This window comes from Fimicolochytrium jonesii, assembly GCF_025526975.1.
Source record: "Fimicolochytrium jonesii strain JEL569 chromosome Unknown EV422scaffold_10, whole genome shotgun sequence".
Lineage (NCBI taxonomy): Eukaryota > Fungi > Chytridiomycota > Chytridiomycetes > Spizellomycetales > Powellomycetaceae > Fimicolochytrium > Fimicolochytrium jonesii.
Window position 1 is genome coordinate 356242 of NW_026515677.1, and position 24453 is coordinate 380694.

Sequence of the window (24453 nt, forward strand, 5' to 3'; positions counted from 1 at the left end):
TTTCGTATGCTCTGCCTTCTCTTCCAAAAGAAAAGCCACTTTTCTCTTTCGTTGGCTGCTCTATGTAGGACACATAAAATTCGGGCCGCACTCACCGCACTCGTTGGCGACATCGAAAGTTGGCCTTTGACGCATCAGCCTAAAAACTCCGTACCTGTTTCCTGGTGATGGGTAGCATCTGGTGGAAACAGTCCCAGTTTCCAGGTGCTCGCTAGACATCTTATCCAGCGGAACCCAGCACCGGCAACCGATAAGATTTCAAGGGTCTTCATCATGGCATCGTGAAATGAAAGCGGAAATTACGTTTCCGGAGAATGGATCATGAAACTGGTTGTACGGCGCCCAATTTGAGCGTCCCGAGCCTGGCATTGTGATGAGCGGTAAGCGCGTTTTGACCTGAAATTTCCCTCGACCGGAGGCTCATCTGACAGAAGGTGATGGCGCAAAACCCACGCAGCCATGCTGTTGTGGGGTAACTTCTGTGGAAGGGTGGTTATCGACCGGCTAGGATCGCCGCCGCGAGTTTGAAGCGCCTCATCACCCACCGCTGCACCACCACCTCTATCTCGAGAGCGACTCGGATGTGGGAGACGACGGAGTGACCAAAGAAAGGGCTCGGACCCCTCCCGCCCCTGAAGCCATGCCTCATGGAAGCCATGGCAAACGCAAACGTGAAGCTGAGAGAGACTGCGCTGCGCGTACGTGCATGTCACAGATCCCATCCAACCCAAATTTTTCCAATTTGGCCCAAAAAGTCAATTCCATTATCCATTAACCGCTCGGGCACACCTGCGTACAATCCGGCCGCTTCCTTTTTTTTTGCTGCTCGTGGGCTTCTGTCACAATGTATATAAGGCCGTGAGCCTCGCTCTGGCGCTTTTGTTCACGTAAGTATCACTATACGACGACAAGCCAAGATGCAGAAGGAATTAACAGGAATCGAACTGGAACGGGATGCCAGCGCTAACCGCACTTCCGCTGTCGAGCGGACGAGTACTGACGAGGACCGGCCTAGGGGCCCCGTCTCCAAGGCATGGAGACTCCTTCGATCACTCAACATGGTAAGCGAAGTTGCTAATTTAGACGTTTCCGTCGGTGTGCCCGGACCTGAACTGACTGTTGGCTCTGTCCATAGTTGTGGTGGATCTTCTTTTGCAGCGTGTTAGGTATCATATTCGGTCTCACCGCCAAGGACTTTTCCAAGGACTATTTGGGTCTCTTGTCGACGGCCATCTTCCTGCCTATGCTGAAGACCCTCATTGTACCTCTGATTTTCTCGTACGTTACGATTCTCGCGAAACTTGACCCACCGGCGGTTTGATCCATTTTTTGACCCAAACTTCCCCTTTGCTTGCAGCCTACTTGTCGTCGGTATCGCTGGTCACACCGATGACATTGGAAGAGTTGGCCGTCTGGGAGCACGAGCCCTCAGTTACTTCATCGGGATGACTGTCCTAGCGCTTTTCGTCGGCTTGATCTTCAGCAACGTCGTGAAGCCGGGAGAAGGCACGGACCTCAAATTGGGCGCCAAGCCCAACAACACCGAGGCTCCGTTGTCTCTTCAGAAAGAGTTGAACCAGATCATCACCTGTGAGTCTGTCAATCAATCAGCATCTGCTTGCAATCTATCGTTTCCTTTACTGACCAAGAGCACGCAGCAAACTTCGTTGACTCGGCTCTAAACAACAGGTCCCTTCAAGTCGTTTTCTGCGCTATCATCTTTGCGTGGGCGACCATGTTGGTGGAGAACAAGGAGTACAAGAAGAACATTGTCGGATTCTTCCATGGACTTGCTGCCGTTATGTTGCAAGTAGTAAACCTTGTTATGCGGTTCACACCACTGGTATGTTGAAATTGAGCTTGTTGGACAGCATATTCCGTCCGGCTACCCGCAATACACTGAAACCTAGCTGATTCGCTGATGTTCCTCTTCCTTTAGGCAATTGGAGGTTCATTGGCAAAGACCGTCGCATCGAACGGCATCGGCGTTCTCGGTGTCCTCGGCAAGCTGATCGGGACGGTCTACGCAGGGCTTTTCACTTTTATTCTTTTGGTCTTCCTGCCCGTGATGCTTGTTGCTCGTGTTCCCATCAGGCCTTTCCTCAAGTCCGTCCGCGAACCCCTCATCATCGCCTTTACCACCGCGTCCTCGGATGCTGCCCTCGGTATCGCCTTGAAGAACATGATTCGCCTTGGAGTTCCAACTGAAGTTGTTTCATTCGTGCTTCCTCTCGGCTACGCCTTCAACCTGGACGGAACTACCCTGTACCTGGGAGCTGCGCTCATGTTCATCGCGCAAGTTGACGGCCGGTCATGGGGTGCTGGGGAACAGATCGTGAAAATGCTCCAGATCCTGCTCATGAGCAAGGGTATTGCCGGAGTTCCGCGTGCGTCACTCGTGATCTTGCTGTCTGCCTGCGAGAGTTTCGGCTTGCGTAGCGAAATCATCCCCGTCATTCTCGGTGTCGATGAAATTTGCGACATGGCCCGTACAGGTGTCAATCTTCGTAAGTACTTGTGCGCTCTTTGACGTCCTTGCTCGTTACTTCAACATCTTGTCTAACCTCCGCTTCGGGTATCGCCCTTACCCATTTCTCCTTCCAGTCGGAAACTGCCTTGCTTGTGTCGTAATGGCTCGGTGGGAAGGTACCTTCGAGCTTTACCACGACGATAGTAACGATAAGGACGCTGACGAGAGCCTGGACACGCTTGACCGCCCTCGTGAGACCCTGGTGATTCACGATGTGGAAAAGACCGCATAATCGGTTTCCGCGAAACATCAAGAGAGTTTTTGTTTGCATAAGTACCTGACCCGTCCAAAGCAACGGCTAGACCGGAATGGAACTCTCTTCGTCGACACGTTGGGACGGGACCCGGCTTTCCACGGTGTTTAGTTTACACACCGCGGGGTTTGAAGGCTGCTGGCCAGTCGTATGAAACATAGTATAGATTAGGAAGACTTTCTTTTGTCCATTCCTTAATGAGATGCGGCGTATTGATCCATATCTAAAGCTAGCATCACTACTCTGCACTACATCTGCCGAAATCTACCATCGCTTCTCAGGAACTAGGATTCCCATGCGTAAGGTTCTGCGCGATAGCTCTCATTATGCTCCTCTCACTACTAAACGGGGCATCGCCGGACGACTCCCAAATGAGCAACCCTCCCAGATTCCGCTCGAACACGAAGCGGCATTTCTCTATGACTGTTTGCGGGTTATCATACGAGTTCAGCACCCGCCTCGCCGGATCGTATGAGTATGCTGCACACGCAACGGGGTCGAACATCTCACTGGCCCCTGGTACGGGCAGGGCTTTGTAGTCGACGACGCCGTTCTCCCATGATTTGTCGGGGCTTCCGCCGCTGCAAGGCTTTCCCAACCCGTCCGTGTTTGCGAATCCCCTGCTGTATAACGCAGCCCCGATGAAGATCTTGTACGGCGGCACCCCACGGCTGAGGTACAAGTCGACCGCCTCCTCTACAGAGTTTGCACCATGCAATGATCTCCTCAGATTCGTCTGATGGCCGGAAACAGATTCGCCCCATGCGCCGTCATGGAAATCGTACGTCATGACATGGATTTCTTCGAGGAACGGATGAATGCGCTCTAGCGGGATCTTCAATTTCTCTGGCGCGGCTGGCGCACAGAAGCCGATACTGAACCCCGGGCCCAGCGCACTCCGCAGCAGTTTGAGCAACTCGATGAAGTTGTCTGCGTCCTCTTTCCGGGCAACATTGCCCTCGTTTCCGTAATTCCGGCCGTCATCCGATAAGTATTCCCAATCCAAGCTTACGCCGTTAAACAAGCCAGGCCACTCCTCAAACAAGGTTACGATCGACCTGACCATCGTCTGCCTCCGTGCGGGCGTCAGCACCGCATCAGAGAAGTTCTTACTCCACGTCCACCCCCCAATCGCTAAACTAAAATTGAACCTCTTCCCCTGTTTCCTCAGCTTGTTGAACTGCCCGAGGTTCCCCAAACACTCTTTGGGACTGTCCCACGCGTTCTGCGGCTCGACGCCGTTGCCCGTGAACGGGTTCTGCACATCCGCCCACAGGTCCCCCGAACACACCCGGCCGTCGGACTCGACGTTGAAGAAGGCGTAGGAGATGTCGGTTATGTAGTCGATGGGGAGGTCTTTGACGAAGAATCGACGGCCGTAGTTGGCCCAGGTTGTGTGGTAGTAGATGGCGCGTTTGCCGGAGGCGGGCACGTAGCGTTCGGCTGGAATGAGCATCGTGACAGCCGGCACAATGCGGTTGACGTGTCTTATTGACGGGGGAGAGGGGTTGGGGGGGAAAGCCTGGAAGCGTATTGGAAAAACGGATGGGATGCTTGGAAGTGTTCAGTGCTGGGAGGTGCTGGGCAGAGTGCTGGGGAGCGCCAAGACATTCCAGGCGGGAAGACCAATGGATGCTTTCCTCGTTCGCTTTTTTTCGAGCAACGCGTTCCCCCCAGCTAGATCCCATCTATATATATAGATCCCCCATTCTAACACGTTCCACTATTCTTCCGTTGCCTCCAGATGCGTTCTTCGCTCTCCCTACCTGCATATGTAGGACATATCGCAGCAGCCACAATTCAAACACTAATCTGTTTGAGATTGTGATGACTGCCGAAGATTAGCTCTCGAGAGGTAGGCATCAATCGGGCTTTATCCAGTTGTCGTCCAGATCATCGTCCTCATCGTCTGTCTTTCCTTTTGCAATAGATGCTACTTCTTCATGCCCTGAAGCAGGATACCAAGACGTCAAGATGATCGCACGTCCGTTGTGAAGCAACACGGGGAGCGTTACGGACGGCCCCGGGACCGCTCATGGTATATGAAGGCACGACCTACGCATTTTGAGCATCACGCCTGAGTTGGGAACTATTAGTGATCTTCTCTTTAAAGCGTGGTGTAAGATTTGTGCCTGGCTCGCTGAATAATGCCATGGGAAGAACGGGTGCTCTATCGTGCGTCAGCAACCTGTTGTGGATCACCGGTCGCATCTTCGGCACCTACTATTCTTAGGAACGTGCTGGGATGCTTTGTGTTTGACTCGAGACTGACAGGTCATGGGCTCAGCGGGTTGGAGCGCCCACTCCTTCTCTATTCGTCGTCGTGGTCGTCCTCATGTCAATTCAACCCGGATTTCTTTTGTAACATGTACATATCGTTGTTTGTCGTTTCTCTCCTGTATTTGGCCCTTGTCAAGCGTGAAGTACTTAGTCTGGATGCGTGTCAATGGTTCGTTGCCAGAACTTATGAACTCTATGATCTAGATCCAAAATGTTGAGACTACAATTTTGCTCTCCTTTTAACTGCAGAGCATGTTCCGTCTATCGGCGCCGCTCAACTTTGAAGCAAAATTCGCATGCCCACTCATATGTGGGAAGAACACGAACAGAGGGAACATTCACGGCGCTGTTGTCGGGCGTCACAAATCCACCATAATACTTGTATTATGCACCTCCTCCACACTGTGAGATGAGCACAGCATGTCGCTGGGGATATGGTCAGTGTAGAGAGTTCGTCAAGAACCATCACGTCACGACATGAAAGCACAACAAGACATGCCTTGGATTTCAACTTTCAAGACAAAAGAGTAAGAGCGACAATTTACATACATTTCAAAAACAGGAAAATTTACATGTAGCGGACAGCGCACGGCGGTTTCACCAACGGGCCCTGTTGCCGCATAGCAAAAAAATTGGAACTCAGCCCTCCTGGGCTTCAAGAGCGAAGTTGGGGTGTCAAAACCTGCGGTGCTCCAGTTGCCTGTCATGAAGTGCCCTTTCCACGTTCGGCAATGAACATGAAATCAATCGCTGTGCTTCGGAACTTCGGGATACCTCCTCTGACTCTCGACAAGCTTCTGCCTCTCCCCACCGGGCCCAGTGTGGCCAGTCACTCTGTCCCTCAAGTCATCAAGCACCTTGAGCACACGATGCATCGGCTTCTGAATCGAGGTTATGGGCGGGAGATAGGGGTGCGACCGGGCGGGCACTAAACGACCGCAGAAATATAGGGTTCTTGAGCAGGGATGATAAACATGCGCAGGTAAAGTCAGATTGTTCTTACCAGCAGGATAGGTCTTGTTGAGTTTCTCGCCCAGCATGTCAAGGTCCGTAGCAGAGACCGAGTCTTGCATCACGGGGAACGGATTCGATTCCTCCCATTTTGACTCATGTCGCATATACTGCTCAAAGAACCTCCCATCAAATCGTCCGTTCGGAACGAGATCAGTTGACTCACCTCCAAATAAGATCAAAAGCAACTCACCGCAATCATGCTTCGGACCTCTTCGTCGAATTTGGCCTGCATTGGTCGTGAGAGCGGGTTCTCTGAGTATCTAGGAAACAGGCAACTTACGTCGGTCTCAGACATCTTTCCGATTCTTTTCATGATGTCCTTCACCTTGTCATGCTGGCCGACCCATTGCATCAACACCTTCCTACCTATTGGGCGGATGTCATTGATACCGCGGGTCCCCGGAGAAAAACATATACACACAGGAAATGTCAGAGAGGTCGGCACGCACAAGTTTCACCAACATCGTGTCTCGGCAGCAGCTTCGTCCGGATGAACGGGTGCACGACCTCCTCCTCGGCGTACTGATGCTCCAGCACACTGCGTCGGATCTCGTCAACCAAGTCTCTGCCATTCTGGAAATCCCTGCGCTCGTAGCGTGTGTACAGAGATGTGTGCCTTTCTGGTGTCATTCTGATGCCAGACGGAATGACGCGCTGTCGATTTTCGTTCTCGAAGACCGACAGTGGCCAGCCGGCAGACAGTCTACTGCTAATCTACCTAATCTAGCGATTCTCTACATTATTACCTTGATTTAAGAGCAACATACGTAGAGGGCCCAATTTTTGAGGACTGCGTCATCCCAGAGTCGGTGGCGGTTGTTCTGCATATATGAATCGTTCGGGAATTCGGAATCCGCAGCCTCAAACACCGACACTCACTCCTACAGCTCGTATCACTTTCACAGTCTGATTCGACGTACCTACGGCACCGACGTCTTGATCATCAATTACATCGTTCCGTTGCCATGTCAGTGCTACTTACCCACAATTCGCTTGGTGAAGTCCTGGTCGAGTTTCCGTATGTCGAACTTCATTCCCGAAGGATGTTACGGTTCAGGCTCAAGGCAGGATATCCGCAATTAGGCAAGATTGACTACGCACTTTCCGAGGAACAAAACGGCGCAGTGATGAAGTATAACTTTGCACCGTACATTCGGGCAGCCTTCTGCTGTTGCATATCCGCAAAGCTGTCGGCATTGGATCCAAAGCAAAAGTGGCCCATGGAATGCTGCCGGCAAATCGCTCACATTCGCAAACACCTCCAGTCCCTTCGGGATGGTGCTCCGCCACTTGGTTTACTGACAACTCCCGAGAAGAGTACCAGGCTGAATTGAGGGCAATGTGTGCGCGTAGGGACCAGGCTTGTGTGCTCACTGGGAAAGTCAGCAATGCTCAGTTGAGATGTACGCATATCTTAACGCCAGAGCCCGCCGGCCATTGGGTAAGTGCGGTAAATTCCATGTTCTTTGCACAGAGGCAGTTCTGACGCAAAATCCACTACTCAGTTCTTCGGGCGCAAAGGCAAGAGGCGACCGTGCTCGCCCGTGTACCAGATTTTGGTGGGGCCCCTTCCGATGGGATGGACGTCCGCATGACCATCATGATGGAAAGTGGCCTGAATGACGGATTCAACGCATTGGAATTCTCGATCTATCCTGATGGTTCAGATGTGGTATGTACACTTTGCCGACTTCAAGATGATACATAACCTGTTTACTCACCTTCGTTCGTTCCCTATGGTGCTAGTTCCGGGTCCATCTCTTCCATCCCGTTGAGGACTTGTTCCACCAGGGGCACGTATACATTCCCCAAGCCAACTCGCGGTTCGGACGACCAAACGAATACCGCGACCTATTTTCCTCATGCCGAAGTTTTCCAAGAGAAGTTCATTCAGGCCATACGGTACAACATGTTGCGGCGACAGATCAAAACCCCAGCTGCGATTGCTGCATAGGGTAACCCAGATAGAATTGAGGGGAAAGCCAAGATTTCGTGTGGCAAGCGTCCGCTGACACTCAAATTTCAGAAAGGAGTCGATGAACGTCTGCTTTGTCAAATTAGAACCAGACGTGCTCTTGATATCACCGACCGTAGTCAAGTTTGGGAAACGCCATATAATGTGAATATAATGATTATGATACACATTCCAGCGAGAATTTACTCAATGCTCTCCTCCAACTTCCTTCTCAGAAGTGCGAGACCTGTTCAACTTGGGTGGGAGTGACATTTATGGGATGTCTGTGAGAGGCGGCTGGGTGGGGGTGAACACAGTGATGACATCAGCAGTCACTTTGGCCGGAGTTTTCGACGCCCCTTTGCTGCTTCCCTCCCGCCCACCGACCGCCATCACCGAGTCACAAGTAGAACCCCTCTGCGAGAATCGGTTTGGCAGCGCATAGAGAGACCGTTGCAATACACGGTGGGCTGAACGTTACATCGTAGTTCCTGGTTTCACTCTTCCGGTTGCGTCGATGGCCACTTTATTCCAGGTCGGCGCAATGGTCCTTCCTCAGACCTGGGACAGAATCAGTGCTAACTCTCTCCCCCATGCGCTTTCTTGACCGTCACTTAGCTGGGTTCGAAGCCGGACCATCTGCCCATGCTCCCCGGCCTCCCAGCTCAACACCATCGGGCTCACGCGGGTCGGCGAGCCCATCACCATGGTCAACGCTCCGACTACCTGATAGCGGCCCGCCGTCGCGCAGAGCAGAATCGGGAGCAGATGCAGCACCAAATACAATACTATGACCGAACACAACAGCAGAGTCGGTTTGAGGAATACACTGAGGATTCTATGCGACGGAGTAGAGTTTCAGAGCGGTTCAAGCAGCTGAAGGTGGAAGAAGATGGGAAACTGGAGGAGAGGAGAGAGAGGTTCGTTCCGTTTCAATCTGTGGGAGAGCTTCGTAACGGATGAATTTTACGGGTCTCTAAGTGCCGAAAACATAAGATAGGCTGATGAGATCTGGCGTAGGTTACGCCAGCGTATCGCACAGGATGAGGACCGATATCAGGCCGAGTTGGTTGCTTCCAGGCCAACCAAAGAGTCTCGCGTGTATGCAATGAGGGCGCGGGTGAGCGAGCTCAAAGCAAAGAGAGAGGCGGAGCGGCAAGCCGTAGTGGGCGATAAATTACTCCAACGATGGAGGTGGGAAACTTTGACATGCCGCTATTTCCATTTCTCACCTGTCTGACTGGTCTTGGATCATGCAAACATCAGGAATGAATGTGACGAGCTGCGTGTCGTGGAATCCAAAATCCTTGAGACCGAAGTCACGAATGCTCGTGCGTCACAGTTGATCGAACATGAACAGAAGAGGGCCCTCGCAGTACAAGGTATTTCAAAGATTTCAGGAACGGAAAAGAATGGCTGAATGGCGGTTGACCCCATTATGCCAGAGAAACAATACTACGATCAACTCTGGGAGCAGGACCGCTTGAAGAAGATCGAGCGCGAGGAGAAGGATAACCAGATTCGCAGGGAGAGGGATTTGGCAACAAAGCTGGCTCTGGAGGAGCAGCTCAAACTTTTGAGGCTGAACGCTGAGAATGAGGAACGGTTGAAGCAGGAACAAGGCGTTTTGATGGTATTACATTCTCAAGGGTGGTCGTGCCAACAATCTCGCAGAGGCTTATCTGTCACGTACCCATAGGCCCAAGAAATCGAATTGCAACGTCTTGCGGAAGAGCGAGCGCATGAGCAGAAACTGCAATCACAACGTCTCATCCGCCTCGACTTGGATACATTCAACAAGAACAGGATTCTGGCGCGACAAAAAGAAGTCCAGGAAGCGCTCGAGCTGGATTTGAAGATTGTCAACGCGTTCTTCCGTATGGATGAGCAAGAACGGGAAAAACAGAGTCGCCGTAAGGAGGAGCTTAAACGGGAGATGAAGATGTACATGGACTATCTTCGGGAGCAGCGGCGCGTCGAGGCGGAGAGGGAAAGGGAGATTGAGGAGCTGTATGCTCAGGAGAATGCCAAGGTATAGCAGGGAGGACAGGAGTTGGTCTTGTTTCCTGCGGAAGCCTAACAGAATCTACGGGATGCTTCATCAGCTCTGGCAAACACGAACAGAGAAATGGCAAAGGGAGCAAGCTGCGCGCGATCGTTTGATGCAGGAAGTGATCGCAGGACGGAAAGAGCAGCTGCAACATTCCTGTGAGTGGAACTTGCAGCTATTTATCGAATGGGCGCATCCTTTCGTTGCCAGGCTTGCAAGAAGCGGCTTGATAATACTTCCGCTCTCCCAGTGAACCTAAATAAAGCACGATTACACGAGGCCGAAATCGAGAAACAGGTCCTAGAGGCCCAAGTAGCTTCGATGCAGGCAGGTGAAGAAGAGGCTCGCGAGCGCCAGTACCACGTGGGTCAGGAGTATCGCAAGGCGCTGTTGGAGCAAGTGCGGGTGGGGCACGAGCGGAAGGAGAAGGAGCACCAACGCGACTGGGAGCTAGCGGAAGCGGCGAGACTACAGGAGGAACGATACGCTGAGCTCTTGAAGAGGGAGGTGGCGAACGCACATAACTTGCCGAGGTATGGGTCACGATTTTCTTCACGTGAGCGAGTTCATTCTCATCCAATTATTTTCGTAGGGTTCGGGCCTTCAGAGGCTCTACTAGGGACCCAATCACAATGTCTACAATACCACAATATGCAACGATAATCGGATCTGGCGGCGGGAGGCCACCACTTTCCTAATGAAGTAGATGCAATTATATTTCTCGTATTACCGCTTTATGGGAGCGTAGACACCCGCTCGGCGCTTACACCGACGCACAATGCGGGTGGATAGCCCATGAGGACGTCAGTATACACAAAAAGAAACTTTTTGGGATGAGATCCCAGCGTCTTGATAATTTACATTTGGTCCACCCCACATACTTCTAATGTACTGTTATTTCACTCTTGCACTAGATCTGGCACCGTCTCTGGGATGGCAGCTTCTTGCGGGGGTAGCCCTCCACCTACCACCATGATTTCATTGCTTTCCGGCGCTTCCAAATCAGGCGGGACAACCAGGTTCCCCTCAGCAATCCCCGGTGGTTCATCCCCAAGCTCTCCCTCAATAGGCGGGGCAACCGTACCCTCATCAGCCGTGCCCAACCTAGAACTCTGCCCAGAGTCAATCTCCTCGTCCTCCTCCTCTCCTTCGTCTTCTTCCTCCGGGGCGCCTTCCTCGGGCTGATCCGCAGCGAGGCGGCCCGCACTTTTGCGTCGTCGGAGGGCTTGGTCTCGTAGATCTACAGAGACGACGAGCCAGTCTGACATGGATTGGGCTGGGATCGACCCGCGCTTCTTGACGTCGCCCTTGGGGATCGCTGATGGGTGGCAGATTGGCCGGAATCAGTGAAGTGTTGTGCGATTCTGATGTGAAGTGGTGAGAGGATGGCTTACATTTGAGCACTCTCTTTACGCGAACAAAGCGAATCTTCTTCTGAACCGCTGTTGGGTCGTACTCGATCATGCTTTTCAAGAGATCCATGTTGATGAACTGTGGGAAGTAAGTGTCAGATCAGACTGACACTTCTTCGTCCGCAAAAGATTTGGCTATGATCTGCCTTACCCGACAGCAGTCACTCCATTTCTTCACTGCAAGGAAATAACAACAGGACATTCAGACTCGATGAGCATTTGTGCACGTCCGCTCCTGGTACCAACCTTCTTTTGGAGTCTTCCCAAACAGATAGAGCACCCCTTTAACAACCTTATGAATGGTGTCTGGGGGCTTGCGATAGCTCCGAAGTTCAGACAACGTCTTATTGTCCAGCTTCGCAAGCGCCGCGCGAACATTCATTAGCAATAATTTGGGGAAGAGCAGATGTTGGCGAGCGTTCTCGTCGATGTTTTCCGCATCTGATAGGAGCTATACTGGTTACCAACAACGCTTGATGTTCTTAGGAGATGAGGGACATCGGTACAATACCAAGCGTAGTAGCATCCATGATTCCACTAGGCAATCCAAAGCCCTCTCTCTTGACATCCTGCATAGCCAATCCCAAAATGCGAGCTGTCTTCCGCACTTCGTCCATATCATCTTCACTGATGTCTAGGGCGGGTTTGACCGCTTTCACTTTCATGACCGCCACCGTTTTCCCGGACGGGTCGGCGACGGGCACGAAAGCGGTCGTTCGGCCTTCATGGTCTTTGACTTCTGATGCCTCCGTGCTGTCGCGCGCTTTCCGTAGGAGTTCACTATTGGGATGGACGAATGAGCAAGCAATTTCATGATATTTTACCATGCGTACAAGTACGTACGACTCGGAATCCCCGGGGCCGACTTCCACCATCCGCGACGTTCGTGGTCGCATGTAAGGCGACCCGGGGACGATGGAATCGTCTTCGAGCTTCCCAACACCGAAATCTTCCAGTCGGAAGAGCAACGGTTCGTCGTTGATGGCGATAGGTGATTCGGGAATGAAGATTTCAATTTCCAATCCGCTCTGCTGTGACGCCCATAGCTTTGCGGCGTTTGCGAGAATCATCGCCTTTTCGCGGAGGTTGATTCTCTCCATGACTGCCATCATGGATTTTGATGCATTCTGGAAGGGTTTGAAGTTTATAAACATTACGGTAGTAATCTGCAAGTCCTTCACTGCAATCTTTACCTCGACGAACCGCAGATCCGCTTTATCAAAGTCATCCGCCTGCCCTTGCAAGTTCAAACTCATCACGCCGACGAGTCTTCCGTCACTCGAGCTGATGGGCAGACCGAGATATCGATTGACAGCCATGTTCTCGAGAGTCGCAGAAAAGGCATCCGGATCTCCCTCAAACTCATACGTCGGCAGATCCGGAAGAGCAAGATTTCGCTTGTCTTGGAGGATTTGGGCCTCGACTCCCTTACCGCTCGGCACGGTTTTACCGAGGAGCGCCTCACGCACGTCACTTGTAGTGGCGACGTGACGAAGGAAAGTCTCGATGGTAACGGCTGCGTCGGGTGTCGCACCAGCTTTTGATGACTGCTCAAGCAGCGAAATCCGCCCGCGGATGGCATGCTCGGCGTGAATCTTCTGGAAAGCGCCAGTCAACATTTGAAGTGCTTCCGTGCATGCGCCCGCGACGTTGAGGTCATAGCCCTTCGCCAAAGCGTCAATGGAAGCGATGGTAGCTTTTTCTAGCTCGGCTCTCTCCGTTGCACTGAGCTTTGCTGCCCGGGTAACAGCTGGCGAAAGGTCTGTTTCCTGGTCTGCTCTGGCTTCCTCCACAGGAGCAGCCTCAGCGGGTTGGACCTTCGCAGTGGCTGCCATCAGAGAGTCCATCATGGAGTTGAACTCTTGATCCTTCATGTTACGACATTGCGTCTCGATCAATTTGATGAAGTCTGGTTTCTTCAGATTTTGCTTGGGGTCGCCAAACTGTGATACGGCTGCTTTCTGAAGCGCCTCAAGCACTGAGTAGACCTTGCTGTCCTTCGCATCTCTTAGGCTTTCCAGTGCACTCGTTAGCAGGGTCTGAACTTCTTCAGGAGCGATGAGTCCCCGTCCTTGTTCGAGAGCATCAAAAACAGCCTCAGCTCTTTGCCTATGCAGTTCGGACGACAAGGAGCGTTTTGGTGCCTCTTCCTCCTTCGCTTTAGCCTGTGCCAGTGCTTCCTGCGCAACTTTGGCCGCCTTTTCTGCTGCTATCCGTTTTTCTTCCTCGCCCACCGTATCCGAGAGATATTGCATGAACGCTCGGCACGAATCCAGGCCGAGCTCAGCTGCCAAGTGCTTGGTAAAGAGTCCATATGCCTTTTCTGTGCCAAATGACGTGGGCTGCTCAATGCTTGTATCCGCTGACTCGGAAATTGCCTTGGTTTCGCCCGCAGTGGCTTCATCCGCCGGAGGAGGGCTGGGGTATTGCCCTAAGGTTTCAGCGAAATCTTGCAGCTCCTGATCCATCATCCCATTACAGAATCGCTCGTATTCGACTCTGAGCCTTCCAACGTCAATTTCCGCATCTGTGGCAAAGCCTTCCAGCGCGGTGCCGAGCTTTGCCAGCCATTCCTCTTTCCTTGCGTGCTCAGGCAGGTCAGAGAATTGCGGCATGTAATACGCTTTCTCGTAGTCCTGTTGAATCTGATCTCCCATGGTATCGATGTATCCCGACAGCTCCTTCAGGAAGATGCTCAGACCTTCAATCGCCCATGAGTCCATTAACTCCATGTGCGATTCGACGAAGTCATCGAGATACCACTTGGATTTGAGGGTTCTGGTAGTGGATAATGGCTGGCTTCCATGTGCAGCAACCGAACTGTCATCGTTTTCAACGGCGGCTAATTGGTCCGAGCTCGACGCTGGTTTCACTGACGCAGGTGTGAATGCGGTTATCATCTCGTTCAGTTTCATCATGAGCTCAGGGTTCGTTTGGAGCTCGTCTCTTCGAAACACTGCTCTATACGCATCTAGCTAGCATATGAGTCAGTAAGGAGTGCTTTTGGCCATAAGTTGGCCATAAGTTTGCCAAGACCGAACTGTTTCTTCTCAATCCTACTCACCAGCTCCGAATGAAACACGAACGCCATCTGTGGCCTCCAAAGCTTCTCTGTCCACTTTCTAAAGATCGTCGTCAGAAGCTCCCGGAAGCTCCGACGCCGCTCATTGATCTGGGCAGATCGTATCCTCGCAAGTCTCTCCTCTTCCTGGCTCCGCTGCAGCTCCTCCGCCCGAGCCTTCGCTAGCCGCATGTTTTCCAGCTCGAACAAACGATCCTTCAAAGCAGCGGTGGTCTTCGCCATGCTCCTGGTGTAGGCAGACGAGTTCAAGCTCGAGAAGTTAGAGAACCGTGGGTTGTTGCGATATAGAAACTGGGCTGTGCCAAGTTAGTCGTGCTTCAGTGGGAGACGAACGCTCATCGCGAAAACGCAAGTGCGCATGTACCTAGCCAATTGATCGAATCAAACTGATCTCTAGGTTTGTCCACCTCAACATTGGTCTCTTCCGCCGCCTCCGCCGCTGCATTGGGGTCGTCTCCCTGCCCATCTTTCCCAGCAGAGGCGTAAGACCGAACTTCATGTAGGCTCTTCGGCCCAGATCCACCAATCTCCCATCTACTTGGCTTCGATGACGGCTGAGGGTCCTCATTTCCAACCAGATCCCGTCGTTCAACCTCCTTCAGAAGCTTCTCCAATCCTATTATGAGCGTTGGAAGGGTCGTTTCTACTATATATGCTCTGAGCTCGAGGTCTATTTCCGGGACGTTGAGGAAGTCATTCGCGAGGGCTTTGATCGCTGTGTCTCGAATTTGCGAATCGAGGAGAGATGGAGGCCGAGCGTTCCGGATGCGCTCGATTGCCTCAAGATATTCCTTTGCGTCTGTTGTATCGCTATCACCTCCGACACCTGAGGCAGGAGCCGCTGTGACACTCATGATGTGCGGTTGTGGGGTGGATTCAAAGGAATGCGAGCAAGAAGTCGGACATAGGTGCTCCGATGATGACATAATCTTCGGACATGTCGCGTTTCGTTCTTGACAACTTGCGAAACGTTCGACATTCGTGCAGGTCAAGAAAGTAAAATGGACTCCGTTCGGAGGTTGCTCAGTAAGCTTCTCTATTTTTCTTCTCGAGTGAATAAATAACAGATAACCCTAGCTTCCCTTTCCTTTATCTCTTTTGAGCTATCAAGTGCTATGACTGAAAGCTACGGTGGGAGGGAGGGATGTTTCGATGAAGAAGAACTAACTATCGGGAGCGCAGAGCGCATTTAGCACCTAATGTCCAGGGAAACCCGTAAACCCATAAATCGTCGTTGATCGTGCCGGAAGGCGCGACGTTGATGAATAAAGCGATGCAAATGCGGCGTCGGAAGGAGGTGCTTAGTGCGGTGGGTAGTGAGGTCGGATACTAAGCAACCTCCTCCTCGTCCATACACTCTAGAGGACTACGGTCCTCGTCCAGAGCAGATTTTATCATTATTATATCCTGCCCAGCTTCGGCCGGCCATATAGACAATGAAAAGTGTTTGTGGTTAAAAGGACGGATGCATATATTATGTATCTCGCTGCTCGCCAGTGGTTGTCGTTGAAATCACATTTCCACCAAGGACAACTATTAGAGCAAACTTCTTTAGGCGTCCTGATTTGGATCATGGTTTTTTGGTCTCTCCTCTCCTTCAAGGAGGTAAATTTCCGATGGTCCTCAGTGAGCCCCTTAGGGAGATGTACTGTAAGCCCTGACAAGGATAAATAGCGAGGTTAGGAGCTGGCTAGAGGGTAAGGCTCATAAATATTCGTTGGGCAACCGCCCCCGGCTTGAAGCGCGTTCTTGGGCACAAGTATCCCTCAACAGGGCCCTCAAAACGATCAGCTGGCTATATCCCCTGGATTCTACGTTCACATTTGAGAATCACACGAGGGGTATCGGCGAAAGGCATCAGCTGGGTGGTTCCCCTTAATTTTGAGGTCACTGGGTCTCAAAAGCCAGTCAGCTTGGGTTTCCCAAGGATAATAATGTAGTTTAAATCGTTCCCCCTTTATCAACATCAAGGAAGAAGTTGGGCTTATCTCACCGTAAAAAATGGGTAACACGTAAGCTTGACCTCCAAAGTTACGCGTGTTGGGCTGCAACGCATAGGCAGAAATCGTGGGCCCTAGATCCTTCCCGGGTGCGGGTAGAACAGGACATCGTGCCCACATCCCCCTCTGAATCGTTTCTCGTCCGTCCTTGCCCTTCTCACTTCTATCGATCAATCGTATGGTACGTTTTTCCGTGCGTCATCACACAACATAACCGACGCTCTTGTTCTCTGAAAGTTCATAGGGGACCACCATCTCGCCGCCATCTCCCATCGCTTTCCGACCTGGTTCATAAGGTGACATTTCCCCACGATAGTGCATCTTCCCAGCGAAGGCGTCAGTAAGTGTTGGATTTTTGCATGACGTCCCTCCTTTTCAACGTCGCCGCCGCTTCTCCGTCGTCCGCCGCCATCTCCCACCACTCAACGCGCCTGCCGATGGTTGGACAACATCCTTCCACTAAGCAGCTTCCTGTAAGTGTCTCGCTATATGAATTGGACCTCACCATAACAGACGCGTTCCTTTCCTTTTTGACGCGCAACGGCCGTGTCATTCAGGCAAGCACAATTCCCAATCTGCGGTGACCCCGAGCACGAATTCCAGCCGCACACTGAACACTCCCACTCTAGCGAAGTTGTAAGTTCGCGTGGCTCCTACGCCACGCGCCCGCGGGCAGTGGAAGGTCGAGGGTCCATCTTAGCCCCAGCTCCAGGGGCCCTAGGACGGCTGATTAGACGCAGTGGCGTGGCGGTACAGAACTGGAAGTGCGGAAGGGGCCTGTGTGCTGGAGAGGGTGGTCGGTTCTGGGGCCCGTCGTCCGCTCCCGCCGCCCTAAGTAACGTGCGGTACAATATTCATGCGCCTTAGGACATACCAACTTCCAGGGGCCAATTGTGAAAACATGGTATTCTCTTATACTGTATCTACGAGGTACATACAGTGAACTGTATTCAATGGAAGCGACAGATTCCGGAACATCCGTCAATCATGACGACGGATAGGTGGAAAATCATATCTGGCGTATGAGGGTGATGTGATGAGCACTGATGGGGGAATCATTAGCAGCATGGATGGGGGGAGGAGGTTGAGGGTTGTTTGTTGGGTTTAGGGTAAGGATTGGTTGCAAACCATGTACATACAAGCCTTCTCTGTGTTGTGTATTCACGCCCCCACCCGACGTCCATGGCTTGCCAAACAATCTTCGAACCCATTTTCAAGTTCATATGCGATTTCTTTCAAAGGGGTGAACGGGGAGAGTGGTCCCACGACAAACAGAAATGGTTTAAGGCTATCATCCTTCTCCTCCGGGACGTCGGGATGGGTGAGTGCATACTGAACCCGTTCCGCCCATGCTTTCCTGCTCTGTGAGCTGCTGCCAGCGCCGCTTCCACCGCCGCTTCCACCAGCATTTCCACAATCTCCTCGCCCAGCACCACCGCCACGTTGGTCAGCATTAACACCACCTCCGGCAACAGCATCCGCTTCACCTCCGTCAGGCTCACTATCTTTCGAGTCTTCTTCTTGGTTGTCATCGTATCTAACATTCCTCCAGTATCGCCAATGATATCTCAATAGTTTCTTCTTTTCATCTGGGGCGATGGTGACAAAAATTTGACCTTGATCATCCTTCGGGTGGACAACCAGTGCTCGACCTGCGTTGTCACGAGACTGGCCTTTTTCAATTTTGACACTCTCAAAAACGACTTGGCACTTGACGGGGTGGGAGAAGTTGAGATATGACCTCTGACCCTCAAACAAACCGTCCGGCACGAGATGAATGCCTTCTGGGGGCTGATTCCTCAGACATGGTGCGTCCGCAACGGGGACGAACCGGTGGGCATAGACCAGGTGGGAGGATGCCACAAATACAGTCGCCACCTCATCCTCGGGATCGTATCGGTGTACCAAAATCGGGTGATACTTGGGGTCACGGAGACGGCGGTAGGGCGGGTTGGTCGGGTCGCCAGCTGAGAATGTTCGTTGAACTTCAGGAGATGTTGGACTTTGGATACATGGAAGGTTTGTGGGAAACGACGATTCTGCTGGTGTCGCTTGGTTGATTTCGGCCGGAAAGACTATGTAGCCCAGATAGAACTGGTTCCGGTTCAAAGTGGTCCCCCGTCTTGTCGCCGCGCTCGCGGCATAGGTGGAGGCAGCCATGACGCAGTTACTGTGTATGCGCTTTCCCGCAATCGTAATCAAGGCGAGGTTACCGTTCCCGCTCGAAGGTTCAGCGCTCACATACGTCTTCGGCAAGCGCGTCGCTCTCTCTCACTTTTTGCCTTCCGCGCGAAACCCTTTTTCACACAGACATCTCTTCTTGCAACCCCACGGCCTCTGCCGACAGGCCAACGGCCACCCAAGTATTGTAGTAGGATATGTGCACCAGAGGCCACTCTTCAAAACTGTTTCATTACATTTTTTTTATCTTCTTTTAAAAACAGAGAAATGCCTACTTTAACTTGCTTCATCAACGTCAAAGACAGAAGGCTCCTCGTCGCTTTCCTCTCCCGCAACGCCAGCCAGAGTCCGCTCTTGCACCTTGCTGTTGCGCCATTCCCAAAAGGAATGCAGTAAAAAGGAAGGCGGAGAAGGAACCAGAAACAGAGACGCTGCAATCGACGCGCGGGCGTATGTGAGCGCTGAGCTCGAAGGTCCTGAAGCCTTTGCTCCGTCTAGGCAGTCGAGTATACAAGTTGCCATCATCGGCGACGCCTCAGGCAGAGGTACAATGATGTGGATGGCAGATAACCACCACGGAAAATGGGATGGGGTGAAATCTAGACTACCTACGGTTACGGGAGAATGCGTCTGGTCTGCGGCCATTGCCAAACACCACCGAACGCACAATCGAGAGGAAATTCTTGGTGCTCAGGACGTCCCGATTGTGCACTCTCATCCGTAGTCGTAGTGGTCGTCGTCTTCCAGGAATCTCAAATGGCGTCCAGTCTTGGTTGATACATTCAGGGTTGGGGCAACCCACCAATCCATGGACGAATTCCATTCTCCCCTTTCTAGCTTGCCATGGCCGAGATGACAGCCGCTGTCGGATGTTTTTCTTCACACGGCCGTGGCAGTCGGGGCACACGGACGACTTTCGATACTCATCCAGCAAGTAGCATGGAATGCTGTTTCTCGCAAAGAGTGTGCGGAATCTGTTCCATGATGAGTTAGCATATTATAGTACATAAAAAACCATGATGGTCACTCACCCTTTGGTCTTTGATGACTCCTGAAAGCGCATCGTTTTCCCAGCATCGCTCCAATCACCCAAGATGACCGAAAAATGCTTTCCATACCGGCGTCGCATGTTCTTAATGAGCTTGCTCTCAGACCTTTGCCGCAGTGAGAACGCCTTGAATCTGCGAGCGACATGAATCTCATCCCGGTAAAACTCATCCAGGGCGGGATCTGGGATATAGATGGATGTCAGCCCATGGATTACTAAATTTGAAAATCACAATTGAAGTAGAACATCATACCCGCATGTACGTGATCCACAATGAACGCTGAGAACGCCTCGATGTTCATGCTCTTGTGCGATGGAATCTGTGATTCCATCTCAGCAACGCCGGCATTGATCTTCCGCTCTGTCATGTCTCTCCGAAAGTACCGCGACTTTGTCTCGACCGCCCGTTGATTGGATGTATATCTGATGAGGGGCGGTGTTTTGTGAGAATGTGACAACGGATGGTGGGGACAGTGAAGGGGGGGGGGGGATGGTGGGGATGGGGACGAGGACAGGGTTGGCCTCGACACCGTCATGCAGGTCATCAACATGGGCCACGCGACGAGCGATATGACGCGCGACGGCGACAAGCAAACCAACCGCGGCCGCTCCCTCATTGGTCGCTCCCTCCGCGGCCGCTTCCCATCGACAGCTCCGTGCTCGTCCAACTCTATCAACGAACTCCTCGCCCAGATCCGCGACGGTGGCAAAATGGCTGTGGAAGCCGCCAACGCCGTCTGGACCGACTTCGTTGCCCGTGTCCGCAAACAGGGGAACCACCCCTTCCAAGTCAACGTCCGCAAACACCTCCGCACCATCTTCCGCAAAGTCGAGGGTTGGGGGGGGGGGGGGGGATGGTGGGGACAGCAGGGCAGTAGTAATCTGAAACTTACCGAAATGGCCGCTCCTTCTTGTTGTCTCGACAGAATAGGAGGTCACGCTTGCCCGGATCAATGCAGACGATGTTTGGAGCCTCCCTTAAGTCGTCAATGTGGTGCTCAAAATACAGCTGCTTGACTTCTTCCCGCATTTGGGCCTTGCTGCGCTTCCGGGCCCGATACCCATACTTGAGCCCTGGCTTCTTGAAGTGGATGGTAACGGAATACCCGTCGGTGCTAATTGACCCATCGAACTTGAGACCAAGCTTCTTTCGATGTTTGAAGACCTTGTCCTACAATCCGTCATTCAGCGACGTAATCTGATTGAATCAAGCACAGAAGGGTACAGACTTAACTTACATTCACGTTGATAAACTGCCCCCACAGCTCCCGCTTGCGTTCATCAGTGGGTTTCCCCATGCGACGGCGGCTCAAGCCCAAGATATGAGTGGCTAGGATCTTCGTGTCGATCCGAACAGACGACTGGATTCGAGATTTGCGCAGCGGGATAGCGGAAAACAGCCGCATTCCACGGCGCTCATAGAGGCGTGAGAGCTCACAATAGGCACCTGGTGAGGCAGGTGTGGACCATGATTAGACAAAAGAGGAAGCCGAGGGGGGGGGGGGCAAAGGGGGCGAGTGGTTACGTCGACGCTGTGGCGGTGGGCAAGAGCATCGGCCGTGCCCCGGGCCCGCTGTGCGCGCACTGGGGGCGTCGTCGAGGCGGGGGAGGAGGGGGCGAGAAGGGGGGGGGGGGTCGGGGGCCCGCAGGAGCCAAGCGTGCGGGCGCCCAGCGGCGACAGCGCAACGCGAACCACGTTGGCCGGGGTCCCGGCAGGCAGCCACTCGACCAGGTCGACATACCAAGGGAGGCACTGTCGGTCGCCTAGCAAGGACCCGCGCAAACGCCGCGCGAACTCCCAGTGCTGCTGTATGCCCACCGCCGCGAGATGTGGGCTTGAGCGTGTATGTTCGGCGCGCCATCGGCGATGGCAACAGCGCATCGCGAATCACGTCGGCCGGGGTCCCGGCTCGCTGCGCAGCACGCACGAGCTGGAGGGGGGGGGGGGGGGGAGAGTGGATAAATGTACAGGATGCAACTCACCTAAATATGGCATTGCGTCCACATCAAGACTGTATGCAAGCGGTTCATCCTGGGGAGGAAACAGAGCCCATAAGTCGTCGAGGAGAGTCCGCTCAAGTCGTGTGAGGCCGGCAAACTCCTCTTCGGTTGGGTACTCTTCAAATGTCGCGTACTTTCTGAATTGACGGACACGCCAATAATACTGTTGGCGCTGCGCTCGGCTGACTCCGGCTCTCCGAAGATGCAGTACGACTTGCTTCAAACCAAGCCTTTCATTGACGTAGCGCAGAAACATTTGCATGAAATGCTCTTGTACGTTAACTTTGAGGTTTGTGAAGATGCTCGTAGCCGTGTACGCCGCGGTCTGTTGGCTATTTCGCATGCGGATGGGGGCAAATCCGTGAACATTACGGTACTCTTGAACCCGTGGACGCAACTCTTGCGCTATGACCGGATTGCCGTTATAGCCCGGATTGTTTAGTAGCTCAAATATCACACTACTGTGCTTGTCGGTGATGTCCGGGAAATCGTGTAGAGGATGATCAGCTGTGGTGGGGTGGGCAGATGTAGCAGTCAGGACATTGTTATGGGAAATATTATGGGAAATATACAGTGTACCTCAAAAACTCACCAAGGTAGTACTTGAGGAAGAACGTGGTGTGGCGCGCAAGGACCTGAACATCGGCGATGAACGTTGTCAGGCGCTCCCTTTGGACTTGATTGTGATTTTGGATGATTCGGTGAAGCGAAACCTTAGTGCTGGCATGTGTTTGCGGGCGGGGTCGTTGAGCTGGTGGTGGTGGCGGGGGTTCATACACCAGGGATCCCGGTGTGCTGGGAAAAGGGAAAGGGATGGGAGCTGGGAGGTTCAACGGACGCTGCAGACCCCTGTCCGCGGGTGAGAGCCCTCGCTGCTGTTGCTGTTGCCCGTCTTCATCGCCGGAGCTCTCGCTAACCATGTCTGCAATTGCTTGGGGCAAGTGGCGCTGGACAGAAGGTGGGAAATCGAATCGCGGGGGTTGCATTGGTGTCTGCACAGCGGTTGGCGGATTTATGGGCAGCCGCGGGGTAACCGGAGTAACCTTCCTCCTCTTCCGCCGTGGTGTGGTTGCTCCCGTAAAGAAGCCACCCCACCGGTGCCCCTGGAGCGCCTGGTGTGATGACATGATGGCCGTGCTGTGCCTTAAGTTCAGCCGAGACAGGTGTTGCAGGTGATCGCCTTGATAGCTGTGTGTCAAAGAACTCAGTGTTGTGGTAATGAAGCTGAGAACGGTGAGGAATTGCGGTTGTTACCTGGTGGTGGTCGGCGAGTACACATCTGCTCGCAATTGCGCTGGGTTCCGGTAAGGCCGAGCGTGAAGGCTGTAAGCAGTGTACAGTAAGGAGCGTGAGGAGCGCGAAGAGTAGAGTGGGGATCCCCACGTTCTTTTACACGCGTGTAAAGGATGTGGGTGTTGTGGAACTCGTTACTTTATTCCCCTTTCACACACACCACTCGTTTTATAGACATTCGATCGGACGGTCTGCCCACACACACAACCAGCTCTCTATCTGCAGAGAAGAAAAAGGGGGGGTACGGTAGCTATAAAAAGGAAGCTGTGGCTGAAACTGGCTGTTTACAACACTCCCTCTCAGACTGCAGATCGAATTCAGTCCGCAGTCGCCGTCGCAGTCGCTCTGCATGATCCCATAGAACGTTCCGCTCTCAACTTCCGCAATCGCTTGAGTCCAGATCGGAGTAGGAGCCGGACTCGCGATTCGCTCTTCAAGTCACGATCGCTTGAGTCCAGATCGGAGTAGGAGCCGGGCTCGCGATTCGTTACGCCCTGAACTTTACGCCATCAACTTCCGCCATCGCTTCCGCCATCGCTGATCTCGACGCTTCCAGTGCTGAGCACGACCGCCGCTTGCGGGAGGTCGACCGGCATGGGATGTGTTGTCGCTTCGCCGTCGTAGTCGTGAATGCCTCGGTAAAAACCTCTCCCAGTCGCAAAAACCTCCGTGAGGAAAAATAGATCCTGGGAGTAGGAAAAGAGCGCATCGCTGTATCAGGCAACATCGGCCTTTCGGCGCAACCCTAGAGCGTGAACAAACTTCCAGTGTTTGTTTTCATCTAGGGATTTGGTAAATATATCCGCAACGTTGTCGTGCGTATTGATCTGAGTGATTTCTAGGGCAGCGGCGGCGGCGGCGGCGGCTTCTCTGGCGTTTGGCGTAGTAGCTGCGTTAACTGTGTTGGCTCTCGCTCAATGTGGACTTCCCAACGGCGCTAGTCCCGTCAACCATCCACACACCATCAACATTGATGGCAATCTCCACTACACCCACGGCGGCGACAACAACAACAACAATAAACACGGTTCCGTCAACTGCACAACCATTGAACCATTCAACGGCGGGGCCAGAAGAGGAGAACCCACCGGTCCATCACATGAGCAGGGGAATTCACACGGTGCAAGACTTATGGCGGGAATGGACATACGGACTCGGAGGTGGGCCACCAATTGAGGTGTTGGAGAGGAAGTGGGGTGCACGCTGGCGGAAAGGGAACGAGCAGAGGTTTTTCAACCGGCGGAAGGTCATTATTGACTTTGTGAAGAGATGTGCTGATAAACGGGAAGGAGGTATATGTCCGGGCAACATTGACGTAGTGGTGGGCCAGCTAGAAGAGCTCAGGGTGAGGCAGG

At 52.8% G+C, this 24453-nt stretch overlaps 7 protein-coding genes across 7 annotated transcripts; 2 read left to right on the forward strand and 5 right to left on the reverse strand.

Moving 5' to 3' along the window:
• Positions 1-497: 497 nt before the first annotated feature.
• On the forward strand, positions 498-2998 carry EV422DRAFT_527852 (sodium:dicarboxylate symporter). The gene is made up of 6 exons (XM_053070235.1): positions 498-1061; positions 1136-1278; positions 1358-1590; positions 1659-1843; positions 1940-2507; positions 2605-2998. The coding sequence occupies exons 1-6, from the start codon at positions 918-920 to the stop codon at positions 2760-2762; spliced, it is 1431 nt and encodes a 476-aa protein (XP_052925923.1). The 5' UTR covers positions 498-917; the 3' UTR covers positions 2763-2998.
• On the reverse strand, positions 2911-4436 carry EV422DRAFT_39621 (glycoside hydrolase). The gene has a single exon (XM_053066898.1). It carries the CDS (start codon positions 4237-4239, stop codon positions 3061-3063), a length of 1179 nt encoding a protein of 392 aa, XP_052925924.1. The 5' UTR covers positions 4240-4436; the 3' UTR covers positions 2911-3060.
• Positions 4437-5806: 1370 nt separating this feature from the next.
• Positions 5807-6707, reverse strand: EV422DRAFT_506053 (uncharacterized protein; the record flags this gene model as incomplete). Its single annotated transcript, XM_053068533.1, has 5 exons — positions 5807-5991; positions 6067-6184; positions 6268-6303; positions 6358-6443; positions 6527-6707. The coding sequence occupies 5 exons, from the start codon at positions 6705-6707 to the stop codon at positions 5807-5809; spliced, it is 606 nt and encodes a 201-aa protein (XP_052925925.1).
• Positions 6708-8292: 1585 nt separating this feature from the next.
• EV422DRAFT_39524 (tumor suppressor, Mitostatin-domain-containing protein) lies at positions 8293-10769 on the forward strand. The gene is made up of 7 exons (XM_053066890.1): positions 8293-8566; positions 8650-8951; positions 9052-9225; positions 9298-9413; positions 9477-9664; positions 9731-10063; positions 10137-10769. Exons 1-7 carry the CDS (start codon positions 8549-8551, stop codon positions 10332-10334), a joined length of 1329 nt encoding a protein of 442 aa, XP_052925926.1. The 5' UTR covers positions 8293-8548; the 3' UTR covers positions 10335-10769.
• Positions 10770-10980: 211 nt separating this feature from the next.
• Positions 10981-15429, reverse strand: EV422DRAFT_496010 (uncharacterized protein; the record flags this gene model as incomplete). The annotated part of the gene is made up of 11 exons (XM_053067847.1): positions 10981-11399; positions 11476-11572; positions 11645-11670; positions 11740-11944; positions 12000-12273; positions 12337-12620; positions 12687-13276; positions 13376-14468; positions 14558-14871; positions 14940-15029; positions 15099-15429. 11 exons carry the CDS (start codon positions 15427-15429, stop codon positions 10981-10983), a joined length of 3723 nt encoding a protein of 1240 aa, XP_052925927.1.
• A 2307-nt stretch (positions 15430-17736) lies between these two features.
• EV422DRAFT_567103 (uncharacterized protein) lies at positions 17737-18735 on the reverse strand (the record flags this gene model as incomplete). Its single annotated transcript, XM_053072501.1, has 1 exon — positions 17737-18735. The coding sequence occupies one exon, from the start codon at positions 18733-18735 to the stop codon at positions 17737-17739; it is 999 nt and encodes a 332-aa protein (XP_052925928.1).
• A 521-nt stretch (positions 18736-19256) lies between these two features.
• EV422DRAFT_39733 (uncharacterized protein) lies at positions 19257-23179 on the reverse strand. The gene is made up of 8 exons (XM_053066913.1): positions 23060-23179; positions 22398-22993; positions 21788-22312; positions 21043-21251; positions 20698-20975; positions 20058-20227; positions 19788-19986; positions 19257-19730 (listed from the first exon to the last, which is right to left on the reverse strand). The coding sequence occupies exons 2-8, from the start codon at positions 22930-22932 to the stop codon at positions 19361-19363; spliced, it is 2286 nt and encodes a 761-aa protein (XP_052925929.1). The 5' UTR covers positions 22933-22993; positions 23060-23179; the 3' UTR covers positions 19257-19360.
• Between the last annotated feature and the right edge of the window lie 1274 nt (positions 23180-24453).